Here is a 17575-nt window from a genome sequence, read left to right on the forward strand (position 1 = left end):
AAACTTGGACATTCTTTGATTTGGTCTCCATTTCTACCAAGAGATCATTGATGTACATGATGAATATGATCAAATTAAGCACACAGATGAATATAAATACTTATATCCTTAATTTTATATATATTTATTATGGAATATCTAAGAAATTGTTCAAAATACAGACCATCTAGAAGTGTCATAGCTAAGCATCTGGTTGCCATGACAACATGGAGGCCAGGAATTGCCGCAGGGGCAAGAAGAAGTGAAAGTGGAGATTCTCTCAGCTGGAGGAGAGAGAGAGATAACGAGTGAGTGAGAGTCCCAGTCATGTCTCTCTCTCAGCTTTCCAGTCGTCACGAACTGGAACAGAACTCCAGGGAACCGTCAGGTGAATGTAAGTAGGTATATCGCAGACTGCAAGTGTGTGTCTGGGCTGTTAACCTAGTACTACTAGTAGGTAGGTAGGAAAAAAAAGTTTCTACTTGGGTTTACCTGCTTTGACATTTTTTGTGATAGGCTACTACTTATTGTTTTTTTTAGACGTGAATTATGTTGAAATTAGTATATTTATAATTGATGAATATTAATATATTTTGTTATAGTTTAGGCGAAGTGGGCGGCGTGCCTAACCTAGCCCCTAATGAGGCCATTTGAAAGTTTGCCTCCACCGGAGAAATCTCATACTAGTACTAGCCTTAGGTAATCATATACGTACCTAGTAGCCTATTACCATTTAAATTGTATTTAGTCATAATTAGATTTAAGTCTGTTATTTATACTTACAATTGATTCTGTCAGATTTTGTTTAACCAGCAGTTAGGAAGTAGCCTAGCCGGTTGATCTAGGGTACTTATCTGCGGCGGCAGACTATGGCAGTTGCGGTTTTTCTCTGCAGTTTTACCTACTGAACACAAATTTTAAGTAATATTTATTTTTAATTAACCCCCAGGGGTCAGCACTAAACACGGTGAAATACATTGGACGCCCCAATCCCTAGTGGATGTCCTATCCGCGGTTACGTTCCTTGCTGTCTGTGTGGACTGCTTCTGTAGAAATATCGCCTAGCCCCATACTAGGTAATATTTTAAGGGTTCTTATTAATTTTTCAAGTTTGTCGTCAAGCGATGGCCTTTGAAATTAGAGTACGATCGCACCTTTAAGTAAGTTGCAAGTTTATCAGTGTTATAGAAATGATTGCAGTTGAAGGATACTTAGTAACTTGACCGAGAGTATAGTACTTCCTACTCGACTGGAAGCAAATCCTTACACAACTTCATAGCATAATCTGTTGCTTAGGGTAAGTGACTGAATGGCTACATAGGGTAAAAAACCACATGGTACAGGGGTGGACCATGTACGATCAATGTGTACAACCCCCAAAAAAGTACATTATAACGCGTCCTTACATCGGAGATGGGCATCAGACGCGACTTCTTGTTGGTGAGAAACGGAGCTAAAGACCTCTGCTCCGGTGTCAGGACGCGTTATAATGTACTTTTCTTGGGGTTGTACACATTGATTGTACATGGTCCACCCCTGTACCATGCGGTTTTTTACCCTATCAGCCACTCCTCTCAGAACGTGGCCACTTGCCGAAAAAGTGCTTGAATTATATTATTATTTCGTAATTCAGGACAAAACACTTACTTTGAGAGAAACATAGAGGTCTCGGTGTGCTGCCAGGAGGGGCCACAACTCTTGGCTTATGCTCAAGGCAGTGAAATTCAACTGCTTTATACAAACAAGTAGAATAATGGGCTGAAGGAATCAAGTTTTCTGTACAGTGTATAATGCATATGAAACTCAACAACGGCCCGTAACACTCTCTGCTGTGCCCAGTGAAATTTTCAGCCAGTGCCCATTGGTGGCCTGTGTTGTTGGCACCTATACTGTGTACCAGGTGCATGTTTATGGCTTAATTTAACCTTGAATAAAATAAAAACTACTGAGGCTGGAGGGCTGCATGTTGGTATGTTTGATGATTGGAGGGTGGTTGATTGACATACCCATTTGCATCCCTCTAGATTCAGTAGTTTTTAAGATCTGAGGGCAGACAAAAAATTGGAGACAGATAGGCAAATAACCATGTCAATACAGGCAGTCCCCGGATTACGATGGGGGTTCCGTTCTTGAGTTGCGTCGTAAGCCGAAAATCGTCGTAAGCCGGAACATTGTAAAAAATCCTAAGAAAACCTTACTTTCAATGCTTTGGGTGCATTGAAAACTATGTAAACTGCATTCTTATTGCATTTTTCATAAAAAAAACCCTTCAAATATTGATTATTTTGCATTTTTGGTGTCATATTTCATCTGCCAGATGAGCGTTGTAGGTGTCGTAACCCTGGAACATGCATGGTAACCCTTGAAATAATGTCTGATGAATATAATTAAGAAGCGCCTTAACCTCGGAACGTCGTAACCCGAACCCGACGTAACCCCGGAACTGCCTGTAGTTTTCTTCTATGAAAAACTAAAACAACTGGTAAAAGTGCAGAAGAATTGTGTTGGTTGTGGGCAGTTTAAAAGCAGATCGCTGACATATTTGGATATGGCTGCATCCTAACCTAACTTTCTCCAAATCTAATCTTACCTAGGGTGCTGTGTTAGGACAACGTACGTAGCAAATTATCGCTTGCACAGTTATTTTACAATTTTACTAAAAAGTAAGCTATCTCGAACCTTTCATCATGCAAAATTGCGTGTTGATGGCTGGTGGGTATCCTATGCACTGACCATACTAGGTGCATATGGCAGCGGATTTACCAGTGCACAGGTTGCGTTAGGTCCATGCAGATCATCTTTGCCAAAGCTAGGCTAGGTAGGCCTGTAGCCTGTCATGGAGCAGCTTCCCAGAATAATGGCATATTGCGATAAAGTTATAATACAAATGATGATGAGGACTACCCTTACTGTTATAGATACCCTTACTGTTATAGATACAAGAGATTTTGAAGCTTTCAAACATTTTAAGATTATCAGAAGTAATTTTTCAGCTTTGCATCATATAGATGAAATCTGCTCATTTAGGCCTAGTTTGTGCATAAGGAGTTGCTCATCAATGACAATCTGAATGGTATGCAGAATGTCATCCATGCATTTAAACTATATCAATCTAGTGTTAATAATTCTAAGTATTTCTCAAAAGAAAAACTTTGTATGTAGATTATACAGTAATTGTAATAACAGATCACCCATAGTCATCCGAAACATCTGTTGGTAAAAATCACCATTGAATGTGAATTTACAATTGATAAAGTCAGTTTTATCATTATATCTGGCTTCAATGGAATATGTAGTGTGAGTTTTAGTTAGAGCAGTGATTTTGTAGGATGGGAACATGTCAATTCTACCAATAACTGGGTAATAATAATCATCAGTTAGTTTGATATGGCACCCTGGCTTGTTTGTCTGAGTTATATACTTGTCTAACATATGACCATATTATCATATTTTATTAATGTTGTGCATGTTCTATTCAGGAAACTTAAAACACACACTGCTTTATTGTTTTTTTGTTCTGTGTACAGAACTCTCCTTGGTTATGTTTGTATCTTAACTTTCAGATCATAATTAAAAGCACAAGCACTACTCCACTCAGAATGCCCCTGTTGATGGTTCTGCAACTTTTTCGAAGTGGTGTGACAAAAGTAGGAATCAGTATGAGACTTCATGCCCGTCTTAGATTGTGGGTAGGCTTGGCGGCTGCCTACCTGATCGTTATGGGGTTCGTTTACCTCCTACAAGTCCCCCTCAGATCAAATACATGTATGTAAATCTTTGTTCCTTTTATTTTATTTCATTAAAGTGATGCCTTGTGTACTGCTGGAAAATATTTTTGGACAATAAATTCACTTATGGATTAGGATGCTTTACCTAAAAGGATTTTGTAGTTACTGATATGCAAATTAGAGAGTTGTTATATAGACTTTTATTTTATCTGGCTGCAATAGATGTAAAAATGATTTTTAATTTCAAGTTTTTTATCTCTAAGCGGGAAAAATTGGAGCCATACACCTGAGAAAGACTTGCTGTATTGAAGCTAAATGTGTAGACAGTCCCAAATCAGTTTCATTGATTAGTTGATTTTGAATGTCATATCTATTGTAAACAGATTTGTAATGCATTAAATGTTACCTTCGCACATTATTTTTCAGAATTTTATCAAAAAGACAAACTTTGAGTGGGAAAATAAATAGTGAAGTGAACCTATACTTTGATGACTGACCACAATAGTATTTATTTCTTGATGATGAAGCCATATAAATATTCATGTATTTATCATGCATGTAAGTTGAATAGCCAATTTATCTTGTTTCAGTACACTCTCATTATGACCTAACTGCCTTTGGGGTCCGAGAAAAACACCACGAATTGGTCAAGAAGGAGGCAGAAAGATATGCTCAAGCAGCTCTTCAGGTTCCCAGAATTGACATGGACGTAGTAGAACAGATTAGGGTTTTGACAGAAGCATTTAGGAAGTAAGTTGTGTTATGATACTTTATTCCAGTTTAAGGATGTTAATCATTATACGTTTGACCCCTGGTATTCGTAGGTGATGTGTACGAAAACCCCTCCTTAAAATGTATATACCTGAGTAGTATTTTAATAGTTTTATCATGAAAAGGGCATTTAGTCATGAAAATGATGTAAAAATATAGTAATTGGTGAATATTTCTCAGTGAAAATACAGCGAATATGTACCTAGGCGAATTTTTTGCGAATAATGTGTGTGGTATATATATACAGTGGTACCTCGACATACGAAAGGCTCAACTTACGAGTTCTACATACGAAAATAGTTCAAGTTACAAAAGGTTGATGCTGTAAAGTCCCGAGATTCGCCTGGACCACCGAGAACAATTTTAAAACTCGCGCGCCGCCAACTGAGTAAACTCGCCACCATCCTCCCGCTCTCCCATTGGTTCCTGATGCTAGTCACCCCGTAAGATCCTGCTCTCCTATTGGTCAGCATCTACCCCTTGTGCTCTATGTATTCTATTGGTAAAAGGATGCTGTAAATTGAAAAACTTATTCATGCAATACATTTAAAAAAAAAACATTAGGTAAAGATAGCATAAAGAATAGAAATGAATGGTTATTATACTGTTTGGTAGTTTCAGTAGTTGAAGAGAGATAATGAAAATTTGATTACTGTACGCGCTGTGTGCTAGGTGAAAGTGGTTGCTGGCGATCGTTCGGTACTCCTAAGTGCTGAACGTAAACAGAAGTTTGGAAGCTTTTCTTTTTTGTTTGATTGTTTATTTAATTATTTGAAATGAGTACATACTGATTATTTATACATTTTATTGGCATATTCTAAGCTTTTAGCTTCTTAGGTTTAGATGTCAGAATCATAGACTAGGCTACAGTAACAACCGCTAACATAGGCTAGGCTTATTGCTAAGGGACATATGCTAAAGTCCTAATATATGCAGTAAAAATGGGGTTGAACATTACATGCAGTTGAATATTACTCAAGTATGTACAGTATTTTGCCTTTTTGGAGTCCTATTTCTTCCGTCGGATCGGCGTCGTAACCCTAGAACATGTGTTGTAAGCCTAGAAATTTAATTTACTGGGGTGTTTTTGTAGGGCTTGGAACAGGTTAGGCATTTTACATGTAAAATGCGGTTTAAGATACGAAAAGCTCATGATACGAAGGCCGCCTCAGAACGGATTAATTTTGTATGTCGAGGTACCACTGCATATATTCCATAGAGAAATCCACAAATCAGCGAGTCCGCGAATTTGGAACCACGAATAAGGTTCATGTAGGCTGTACAGATAATACAGAATAATATGTAAGGTTCTTCAGTTTCCTTACTTTTACAGAGCTGACACAAATGGGGATGGCCTCTTGGAACTAACAGAGTTATCGACATGGATTGGCTCCAAGATCAAAGAACATCTCAATTTAGCTTTAAAAGAAAATTTCTTCATGTTTACAGCCATTGACCTTGATCCAAGAAATGGTAAGTTAAACACACAGGTTTTCCTATTTTTATACAGGTTTATAGATGAATGATATAATGTGTTGTAAGAGACTGTGTTCTAGAAATTATATAACTGTTGATATATGATGATTTTCAAATGTTGTTGCGGCATGCAAATTGAAAGGGAAATGGATAAAAACGGGCAAACCAAAACCGGCTTTAAACAGATAGACAGTAAACACGTCCTATCTTAAAGGCAGTAGAAAGATAACTGGGTTAGAAGTGTAACTGGTGGGTCATGGGATACCGAGGGTATTCTGGGTAATACATGCCCTGTGACCTGGTATAGATGCCAATAGTTCCTGGATCGCACAAGTTTAATTTTAATTCTACCGGTTTCCAACTTGGCGCTAGTAAATCTTTATGTTAAGGCCGAAGGTTTGTTAGTTATGAAAAATACAAATTAGTTACAAATTTGTCATGTTTAAATAGCATTAGTACTGTAATTTTTGATAGTTTTAAAGAGTCGCATTTCAAAAGGGGATCATGTTTACATATAAAGTTTACCCATCTCAGACTTGGTACTGTGGTGTTGTACTTTTATATTTTTATGAAGATTTTGATTGTTGACAATGATTTTGCTTAAAATTTTAGGAATGGTCTCATGGGATGAATACCATCGCTTTTTTTTGAAACAGCATGGCTACAGTGATGAATATATAAATACGCACAAAGAGAACCACAAAGGAATGCCACGTGAATTAAAAGGTAAGTGCTTTTTTGAGTTGTTATTATTATGGAAGCCCTCAGTAACAGAATCGATTGCATACCAAGACTGATGGAGGCGAGGAAAATATTGTTTAAATGAACCTTCTAAGGATGTACAATAAGGTGTTGCTTAAGGGTAGGGGATCACTTGCTAAGCAGAGTGGAATATTTCTTATGTGTATAAAAGATGTCATGAATGAATAGGGTAGAGGTTGGAAGATTTAGGAAGATGGAGATGATGACCTTACGACCCTCACCTATAGGTAAAACTTGATCCGCTACTATAACCAGTTTCAGTAAATAAGAGCTGATCCATTGAACTCTGATTCTGAAGTAATTATGGTTATCGCATCAGTCCTGTTAACATTTAACTGCTGATATGCTTCACTACTCGGCTAGCTTATTGAAGATCAAAGAAAAAATGTCAATTGTAAAATCATTAGTAAGTGTTGTCTTACAAATGTTTTAGTTATATGAAATTCAAATAAGTGCCTTCATTTCAACCACCTTATGTTCAGTAGCTTCACCTCACTGATGCTGAGCAGTAGCATCTGGTAATGTATTAGTTGTGTGCCCCATGGGTGGATACTTAGCTGGGAATAACTCTTATTATGAGAAGTATCATTCTTGAGCAATATACAAAAATGAAATAAGTATTTGAAATTTGTGTACTAAAAGTTATTTTACGTTTTGTGTAATTTTTGTGTACTTTAACAAATATGCATTTTGTGTGTAGTGGTAAAATCTACATAATAGAGGATAACTATATTAATGGTGCAGAATCTGAGACTAATATGAGAAAAAGGATTATAGTGACCTATAGGCTGTGAAGTTTCTTGTTAGTCCTTGAAACCCTATATGTATTTGAGTTCTTTTCTAGAACATAACCTTTATGAATCTGTGAGAGGAGCATGGCTGCAGTAGAACAGAAACCTGTTTTCAACCTAGCACACATTTATGAGATTTATTTCTTGACAGAAACAATAATGAGAGATAAGGCATCATGGTCGGAAGCAGCAAGAGATAACCCTGAACAGCTGACAATAGATGAATTTTTAGCTTTTAGGCACCCTGAGTCATCTCATGCAACAATCTTGAACATTGTTGAGGAAACCATTGGCAGATTGGGTAAGTATTTTTTATATGATCTTATACAAATACATAATACAGTTGACCCCCTGGATTCATGGGAGATAGGAATCACAACCCCCGTGAATGGCTGAAATCTGTGAATGGTACTTGACATCCCTCTAAAACTACTTATATGTAACTGTCTATCTTGAGAGTTCAAACATCAAAAATCCCCTCTAAAAATGCTTATATTTACCTGCTTATTTTAATAGTTTTATCATGAAAAATGTATTTAGTCACATAAATATGAAAATACAATAATTAGTGAATATATGTCTCTATGAAAAATTCCATGAATAGGTGAATTTTCCACCAATAATGTGGATATATGTTCCCTAGAAAAATCCATGAATCCAGAACGGTGATTAGGCGCCGGTCAACTGTAAAGTACGTAGTAGTAGTTTGTTTCATCACAGATCAATTATAATATAGTCCAGTTTAACTTTCCACAGAATTCCAGATTTTAGGTGTTTTTCATCTTCCTTTGCTGGCTTTTTGTGGATAATTAGTAGAGTTCTTTCATCTTGTTTATACTTTTTCATGTTTACATAAGGGAATTGTTATATGTGCTATTTTTGGTTCACTTTGCACAACATCTTCCATTCGTAGCAATTTATTGGGAATTTTGGTGTTCTTGTTTTTGGTTTGATGGTAGTAAAGTTCTTTACCATAAACTCGGTAGTATATGAAATATGTATTACTGTAAGGTAAAATGACTTCTTTGTGAAAAATGTGTTATATATTAAATCAAGCCATGTTGTGAAAAATGTTATATACTACAAAATGGATTTTTGTTAGATAAATGTTTTTCTGAAACTTCCTTTATCTGCAGACCTTGATGAAAATGGAGTGTTGAGTGAAAGTGAATTCAGTGATCCTGATTTGAATGAAGTTCCTGATGACATGACAGAAGAGCAGTTCAGGTTGGAGAGACTGGATGAATTCAGAGTTGCTGATGAAGACAAAAATGGGAAATTGGAACGGCATGAACTCCTTGTAAGTGTGACTGTTATGAATTTAATTTTCATGTATGTACTAGATTCAATATTTTACTGCACTAAGAAATTAAAATATCAGTAATAAGAATAGAATGTCTATTAGTAGCAAATGGTAGACTGGTTAGTATTTTCTTGATAGTTTTCATTTGATTCGCTACTAACTTTAGATTTTGCTTTTTATATTTTATGGTTAAGTTGCATGATAAATGTGTATTGATTAAGCTGTGTGTCTTCCTGTACTTTTCACAGTAATTATTTACTTTGTTGCTCTGGATTAACGAACCAAACTTGGTAAAGGTACTACTCACTTTTGACACTAGTACTGCCCTAGCAGCCAGAACCATCACCATAGCCACTTTAGGATTGTACTAATGTAAATTTTGTTTTAAGTGACAAACGTTGTTACAGTATATTTTCACTTCAGAATATGTAACATAATTTTTACATCAAATATCATTGGTTGTGCTCTATGAAAAAGAGTAACAAGGGTTGAAACCTAAATAATTTTACGCTGAGTGAAAGTATAAATGGTATTTTCAGCCATCCAACTTGGTTATTGCTGTAGTTTATTAGTTATGCATGTTTTGCCTTAAATTGTTATGAGTGGAAATCACATCTTCAATGGCTTCATCTTGAAAGAAAATGTTTTACAATGATGAAGAAGGGAATTTCGGGATGCACCTATTGTATATGAAGCTCATAGCTCTTGTCTCTCTACCTCAACCTCAGCGCTACATTGATCCCCGAAACATCCACCATGCTGAAAAAGAGGCAGTGTCACTGTTTGGCGCTGCAGATTCCAACCTAGATGCCGTTCTGACTCTGAAAGAGGTTTTAGCCAAGAAGGAAATATTCATCGTCAGCAAAATGATCGACGCAGCTCGGAGCTTCCATGACGAATTCTAACTCAGTATTCATTGACTTACCTGTTCTTAACCTTAGTTTTTGGGTTTTTATTAGCATAATGTAAGGTCTTGACAGGTGATTTACAGTACCTGAAGTATTTGTTCCTTACATTTTAGTGAAGTAGCATAGTTTGGATGCCATGTATCTAATTTTCTTGAAGTTATTGGGGATTAGACTGGGGAATAAACAATGGTAAAAATGTAGTTATGTAGCCACTGCACTCCACTGTCATAGCCTTTTATTTTTTTCTAAATAATTATTCAGTACAGATGCTCCTCAGTTTGGTCTTATGAGGCATACTTGCTCATACTGGTTTGGGGATTTTTTTGTCCAGTTACTGTTGTGTATTGTGATATGAGTCCTTCACACTTGATAGGATTTTCTTGCAAACATAGGAAAACAGTGTAATGGGTTTGGGATTTTGTCCTAGATGCATTATACAGTTGAGATCTCAAACTACCACAACTGGTTCGTCTGTTCAGTAACAGTCCCTTACTCAGAATACAGAATGGCCCAGTATGTCTGGTCCAGTTGAAAATAAAACTATGGGGAGTCTGGGTTTTCTATGTAATAAATTTGTTGGTGTTGGCAGAAGGTTTTGTATATTAGATAGCAGATTGTATTTCTTTATTACCCTGAAAAAACTATTAAAGATCAGTTACATAATTCATCTTAGATATCCTCTAATGCCTATGTGCTACCTCCAAAGAAGCCCCTCGCTTACACTCTCCCAGATACTGCTTGCTCATGAGTCAAAGAACTATTAGCTTAAGTATGACTCAATTCAGTTTTGAAAGATAAAAGCTATATCCTTTGAATGTGCAGTGGTTATGTAAACTAATATGCATGAAATTAGATGTTGCCAATATTATTGAATTATTTGTAGAGGTAAGATATGCAGTTTTGTCTTTCAAAAAGGCACTTCAAACCCAGCAGGGGTATCGTTAGTCTTTGCTGCTCCAGTTTTGCCTTTGGAGGAGGTAGTGTTCCTATGAAAGCTGTCATAAAAGTGTAGAAAGTAAAACCCGTAGTTCCACCTTCACATGAACAACTTTGATGATGACATTTTGCTCTAGATTATTGTGGAGGAAATACTATTTCTCCACTACTTCTAAATTTTTTAATTAAGAGGAAAGGCTTGAGAAACCTTTTCAGATTTTATCAGTGTAGTTTAATTATAATTCGCCTGTTAAAGGTGTTTTTAACACTCCATTGTTTTTGCTTGAATTTTAAACGATAGTATTGCTTCAACAGCCATCATTAGAATGGTTTGTTTGGGTGAGATACCAGCATTATGATGAGTCCATCCTAGATGTTGACAGGATTGCTAAGTAAACTCAGAAAAATATTACATATATGCATAGAGAAAATTAAATTGAACGTAAGATGATATAGCACAAAAATTTACACCTTGTATAAGTAACTGATGTTGATGGCATGTATTCTTTCACATTATATATTGTATACACATACAGTAGACCTCTAGTATTTGTATGGACTCACCTGTTTTTGCTTGTGCTTTTTGGGACATGTTATACATGTACATATTAGAGTCAATAAAGTATAAGTGCGTTTCTTGTTCATGCTGCTTTTATGGGATAAATAAAGACCAGACACAGGAAGTTTACTAGGGTTTTGTGTAATGAAACAATTTTACACAGAAAGACACAATTGTCTTGTACAAGTGCCAGTGGTCAGCTGCTTATATGTAATCTTGTGATATTGATTAGTAAGATAATTTTGTATATGTATGATTGTTTAAAAACATTATGATGTTCATTTTCACATAATTATTCTTAAGTAATATTCATAATTGTTGTGAAATATTATCCTCTTGTATTATGCACAAATGAGCACAAACTGTATGTGCATTGATTGATACTCCATTAGTATTTGATAGGCTTAATTATCCTTGAAATGTAAAGGTTTTAATCTTTTAGAATCTTTAATGAATTTTACACTAGTACTAAGGTTTATTGAGAGTGCAATTTAATGATGCAATTTTATTTTACATTTTGTTAAGCACGCACAGATTGTGATGGTAACTTTTTTTTTTTACAGTGAAACCATGGTTTAAATATTTGATATAGTACATATGTACTGTAATTTTTTATTTATATATTTAATCACAAACCTATAACACCATAACTTATATTGCCATTTTATGCATCATGAAACATTTCCATAGCAATCCTTTTCTGAAGGAAGAAAAATGCCAGTCTCAGGCAGTTTTGCAGTTTCCCTGGCTTCAAGGTTTGGTAAGTTGTAACTGTCAACCCAATTTCTTTATTTGCCTGTTCATGTGCAGACACCTTTCCCCAGACTGTTCAGAGTTTTGTTAAGGATAGGGTTATTTTTTCTTTTTCATATGTTCATGATTCGTATGATAAACTTCCTTAATCTTTCAGTGTGCTTTATAGTTAGTGGCAATTTCAGGAACAAATTCATGTAGACCATGATATTTTTTTCACAGTGGGATTCAATGCGCGAAGAGTGGGAAGCTTATTTTACCCAGTATTTTTCAGCATGAAAGATCAGGTTCTGCCCTTGGGATATGTTGTTTATTTGTTTACAACCAGCAACTAGAAGTTGCAAGCGGGTTTGTCGGAAATGTTTCATGATAGATGGAATGGTACTACAGTATAAGTTGTTAGTGTATTAATAAGTTCAGTTTTTCTGTTTATTAGGAAAAAATATATTGTCTAAAATTGTTAGTTTTAAGGACTGTTAACAAAATTCTGATCAAAAGAGATTTCTCATAGATTGTACATTTGAGGAAAGTTATTAAGTAGATTGCTTATTTATGGCAGTGCCTTCATTCAGGTGCCATCTTGAATGGGTGTAAAATGCATTTTAAATATAATTTTAGTTCTTACACACTGCTCTGCACCTTTGCTAATAACTATATGGTAGCATGAAAAATTCCCGTTCTGAATGTACTTTACGTATTCAGTAGTTACTCAATTATTTGCAGTAATACATTCAAGGAAGGTACACATATTACCAAACTCCTGTAAAGGTAATATGTGATGACGAATAGCCTAGGGTGTGCTACCTCTAGGTTGCCCAAAAATCCTAGTGTAACCTCGGCTACCAGACATCTTTGCTCAACACCACCATTTGCACCCATAGGCTTTTATTTGTATTTTTGCCACTTAGTGCAGTTTGGTTCTTAACCACGGTTACACTGAGAAAAGTTCAATTAAGGGCGTAGTATGGATGGGGAAAGTGTAAATAATTGAGGGATTACTGTAGGTATCTATGTACATTCTGCTCCATTTGCCTTATCAAGAATATTTTGATTGTACATTTGGTAATGAACACAGTACTACTGTTGTCCATCAGTTTATTGAATATGCCTAATTTCAAACACAGTTAGGAAGCTTGGTGTTTCAGCATGTAATTTTGATTGTGAAAATGTTGCCAAGAAAAGTTTAGTATGGAAATTAAGCTCTCTCATTAAATGTATACTGAACTTTTATTTATAGTTTTGTAAACAGGCAGTTATTGTTAATAGATTAACCATACTTTATCAGTGATATGTATTACAAAAGAGTTTAAATCCACATAAATATTACCTGCCTATGTAATGGTAATTGTATATACTGTGTTGGTTTGTTTAATGCAGTAATATTTCTCTCTCAAGAATGATTTAAGCTCAGTGAAGAAGCATTACTCTGCCTATAGAAATCACACATTCCCTTCCTCATCATTGATGGTACAGTACTTAACACTGAATACAAAACAGGACTAGATTTTACATACTCTACTCTTCAGGTTATGTTTTTTATTAGGTTAATTATACTTCTTTACATATATCTTATATCTATAAAGCTGTCTTAGTGTAACAGATGATGGCTAGGGGAAATTTTGAGTTAAAAGTCATTTGTAACAATGTTTCAATTTCATGTTATTCTTGTCTGTGATGAAAAGAATTTATGTTACACTGGAATTTTAGGATTTTTCTTACATTTCAGAAAGTTATTGTTAGTTTTGTAAACTTTATCCTTATTAGGTAATGATAATAACGATTTCAATTTTTTGGGAATTGTAAGACTACTTTAATATCTTCTACTGCATGTTGGGCCTTGATTTCTCATCTACTTTTGATGTCTATCATACTTTATGTAGACTCTTTTAGGGCTATTTTGTTAGCTTTGTTACGCTTAATTTTTTTATGACCATTAATATCTTTAGAAGTGTGTGCTGGTTGATTAATCTTCTCAGTGGCACCACTTTGAGTAATTCTTCACATGATTTTGAGAATGTTGAGTTGTTCTTGTTTAGGAAGTATATTTGCCCAAGCTTTGAAAGTAAGATCTGCAGCAAGTTTAGACCTTCTGTTCAGATGGATCACCTTTCTCCGTATTCCAAGTGGTGCATTTTCTGAAAATAGAAGATATTTGATGAAAGTCCCAGATAACTACTTGTAAGATAGTCTCGAGCATGGGTGCAGCAACTTAGACTGGAAGAGGAAAAGAAAGTTTGTGGAGCGATTTCTCCCTCCACCTCAAAATCGGGAGGCCCAGTACTTTTATACCGGTTGCATTATTCCCTCCCTTTTCCTTTTGATTAAAAGGCTGCCCAGATAACTAAGGATCAGAGGCAGATGGTGATGCATAAGCCTGTTGTCCTTGTTGAAGAGATATTGGGTGGATATGTTGACTTCTCTACCCCTTCACATAATTGTTGGCAACTTTGGAGTTGGTGGGGTTTCTCTTATGTCTTTGCCACCAAAAGAAACTAGCTTCTGTTAGCAACAAAACTTTCCATGTCTTTTTACATTTAGGCTCTTACACTTCTATGGACTTCAATGAGCCTGAAGTTACTTCTTGATGGTGGTCAACTTGCTCTCACTTGTCAATTTTTGTATTGGGTAGGACTCATTCTTTGGTTTTTCATGCCCCAAGACTGTTCCTGATTGCTGTCACCCCTTGTGAGCATTTCAGTTGGTTCCATACCCAACAGAACCCCTCATATCACCTGTTAGTTTATACATAGGATTCCCATTTGTCCGGGAATTCATGGCTGAAAATTTACTTCTAGTAAGGGCTAAGTTTTTGGACATCCTGGCTCTTACTGGCTTGTCTGACACTTCTCTTGAAGTTTTTCTTCAATGCTTAGGTGGGACTCTCATGCTGTGCCTCCAGTGGTTTGGATTTCTCCAGCGCTCTTGCTCATGTCCATTCCTTCTCTTGGGTCACCGGGATTCGACTCTCTTAAGAGGAATTTTTCATCTTGGTTTTAATAGCTTCGTGATTGCGGCGTAGTTAGGTGTTTCTCAAGAGGCCTTCACACAGCTCAGAATTAACACTGTTGAAGTTTGGGGACTCTCTTTTCTTTGCTATTCTTTGAGGTGGCTTTGGTCTGGGCTAGTCTCTTTAGCACATTTTATCTGGTCTGAAGGCTTATTATAATTTATATGGGTGTTTTACATTGAATCTGATCATTGTGGTGAGTTATGTATTACAGGTCAAAGGATTTTTTTTTACATTGTCATCTTTATAACTTCATCCATCTTCCCTTTAGCACCTGAAAGTATCAGTGTTTATGCCTCAAATATTTTTACAACGTTGGGTTTACCTCTTTGGTAGCATTGTATTCATTACTTCAGAAGCTACCAAGATTTCTGATGTCGTTGTTAGCTCTGCTGTTCATTGTCAACAGGAATTGGACTTTTATGCTGAGTAAAGGTTAATTATGATTAATTGGTTTGTTTGAAGATTTTTTACATCTGAAAAGAATTTTAATTAGACACTAAAATTGTCTGAAAGTATTTTCAGTTTCAGTTCCTGGTTCAGCTTTCAATTGGTAGTTTCTTTGCAGTAAAGCACTTTTGTTTTCTATTTAATTATGTATTTCTCTGAAGAAGGAGAGGAAATGGCAAAATGGAAATGTATTTTATTATGAACAAATATCAGATACTGTACTAATTTTGTTATCATATAAATACAAGTACACACATGTACTTTCAAATCAAAATTTTCTAGTTTGAGAGTTTATAGAGGCAATGATAGTACAAATATCATGGGAGTGCCTACTACTCGGAATGACTAAAGATATGATTATAAGTAATTTTTATTATTTGTGTAAATTAGACAATACTGTATATTGGTTTTCTCAGTATGTACCTGTAAAGCTCTTGAAAGATATTCTTGTTCAGATTCATAGAATTTTACAAGATTCTTGTGATATGAAATATATTGTGATATGTTGGTCAGGTTTCAAAGTACTGCGTAAGAAATCTATGTACACTTGTACTGTGTTATGCTTAGGTAATGTGATGTTTTTATACTATAAGGTAATTATTATTGTTGAATAATTATCTTGAATAAAATTTGCACCCTACAGTCTACTGTTATTTAAAGAATGCAGAATCTTTGCCTTTACATAAAAAGCCTTTTATTTTGTTATTAGTTTCTTTTCCTAATTAATGCACTTTTGATGCAAAATTATTTTTGTTGTAGGCTTTGTACACTATTTAGACAAAAGTATGTATATTATACTATCCTTTTTTTAAGTTTTTCCTCTTTTCCAGTTTAGAAACGAAGGGATTCTTTCTGTTTGTGTGAGCAAACAAATATGAATAAGGAGGCTTGAGAAGAGGAGGAGGATTTCTCAGAGCAGAATGGTCAGGATGACTCTTAATTTCAGATTCTTGACATCTTGCTACTACTGCAGGTGTCAGGTAGCAGAGATGGATACCATGAGGTATTCAAATGCACTGGAAAGAGCTGATCTGGACGCAGCTTTGTGGGATGAATTATCTAAGATCAGGTGACTTATGGGGCTCTGCTTGAGGGACGAATGGCAGAATTAATGATTGCTAATCACAATCTCTATACCTTTCTATATTAAGGGCCACTGCCCACATTGTGTTGATGTTTGTCACAAAGTAAACTGCTGTATATGAGGACTCTGGGGGGAAAGCACCAGATGTGAAGTAGCAAGGTGAAGACCTGTAGCAAGACCCAGGATATTATTGAAAAAGGTGATGACCTAGTCTTCATGGGAGTTAAGGCAAAAAGAGCAGAGAACTTACTGTATGTCTAACCCCATAAAAGGGAGTGCTGACATAAAAACTTATTGTAATGGTGGTTCAAACTAACTTCTCACAATAAGGTATGAGGCTGAGGTATTGGCATACCTAAAGCAAATTTGAAAAACCAGTCATACAAGTAACCCTGTGCGACACTGGCTGACATGCAAGTAAAAATTTAGCGGCTGTAGTCAGAGCAAAAGGGAGGGCTTGGAAATTTATCCTTTTTTCAAGTCAGTGTATGCCAAGAAGTTCCTCCCTGGAAGGAGTGCCACATGAACTCCACCTCCATCCTGAATGGTGAACGTTGCAGGAACTGATTCAGATGGCTGAGGTCAATGGATGGATACAACAAAGGAAATATCTGCTCGTGTTTGTGTAAGCATTTAATGCTCTGGAAATATATGGCTGAAAGAAACTTGGACAAAGCATGTGAGTAGAAAAGCAAAAAAAAAAAAATTTTAATAACTTTTAAATGTAATTTATGAGAAAAAAAAAAGACCCCCTCCAATTTTGGTATTGTTTTTGTTTGTATAGTGTTTTTACGTTGCATGGAACCAGTGGTTATTCAGCAACGGAACCAACGGCTTTACGAGACTTCCGAACCACGTCGAGAGTGAACTTCTATCACCAGAAATAGACATCTCTCACACCTCAATAGCATGCCCAAGAATCGAACTCGTGGCCACCAAGGTGGCAGGCCAGCACCATACCGACCACACCAATGAGGCGCTACCAATTTTGGTATTTGAACAAGATGTGCAGTAAGTTTCAGTAGTCACATGGAAGAATGCATTTTATGTCAAGTCAGTGTGTGTCTA

General features: G+C 35.9%; 2 protein-coding genes across 4 annotated transcripts in view; one reads left to right on the plus strand and one right to left on the minus strand.

The window, feature by feature from the left end:
- Window positions 1–17575, minus strand: part of LOC135209660 (phosphomevalonate kinase-like) — a 38107-nt gene that overhangs the window by 20151 nt on the left and 381 nt on the right. The window lies entirely within an intron of this gene.
- On the plus strand, window positions 221–16619 carry LOC135209658 (45 kDa calcium-binding protein-like). Of its 3 annotated transcripts, none has more exons than XM_064242388.1 (8): window positions 221–373; window positions 3543–3744; window positions 4298–4457; window positions 5812–5951; window positions 6567–6680; window positions 7659–7808; window positions 8644–8807; window positions 16254–16619. In XM_064242388.1, the coding sequence occupies exons 2-8, from the start codon at window positions 3579–3581 to the stop codon at window positions 16299–16301; spliced, it is 942 nt and encodes a 313-aa protein (XP_064098458.1). In that variant the 5' UTR covers window positions 221–373; window positions 3543–3578; the 3' UTR covers window positions 16302–16619. The 3 variants fall into 3 exon arrangements, with proteins under 3 accessions (XP_064098458.1, XP_064098456.1, XP_064098455.1); XM_064242386.1 differs by lacking the exon at window positions 16254–16619 and adding an exon at window positions 9539–16063 and having other exon boundaries at window positions 221–377; XM_064242385.1 differs by lacking the exon at window positions 16254–16619 and adding an exon at window positions 9539–16063.

Source organism: Macrobrachium nipponense, chromosome 38 (assembly GCF_015104395.2).
Source record: "Macrobrachium nipponense isolate FS-2020 chromosome 38, ASM1510439v2, whole genome shotgun sequence".
NCBI lineage: Eukaryota > Metazoa > Arthropoda > Malacostraca > Decapoda > Palaemonidae > Macrobrachium > Macrobrachium nipponense.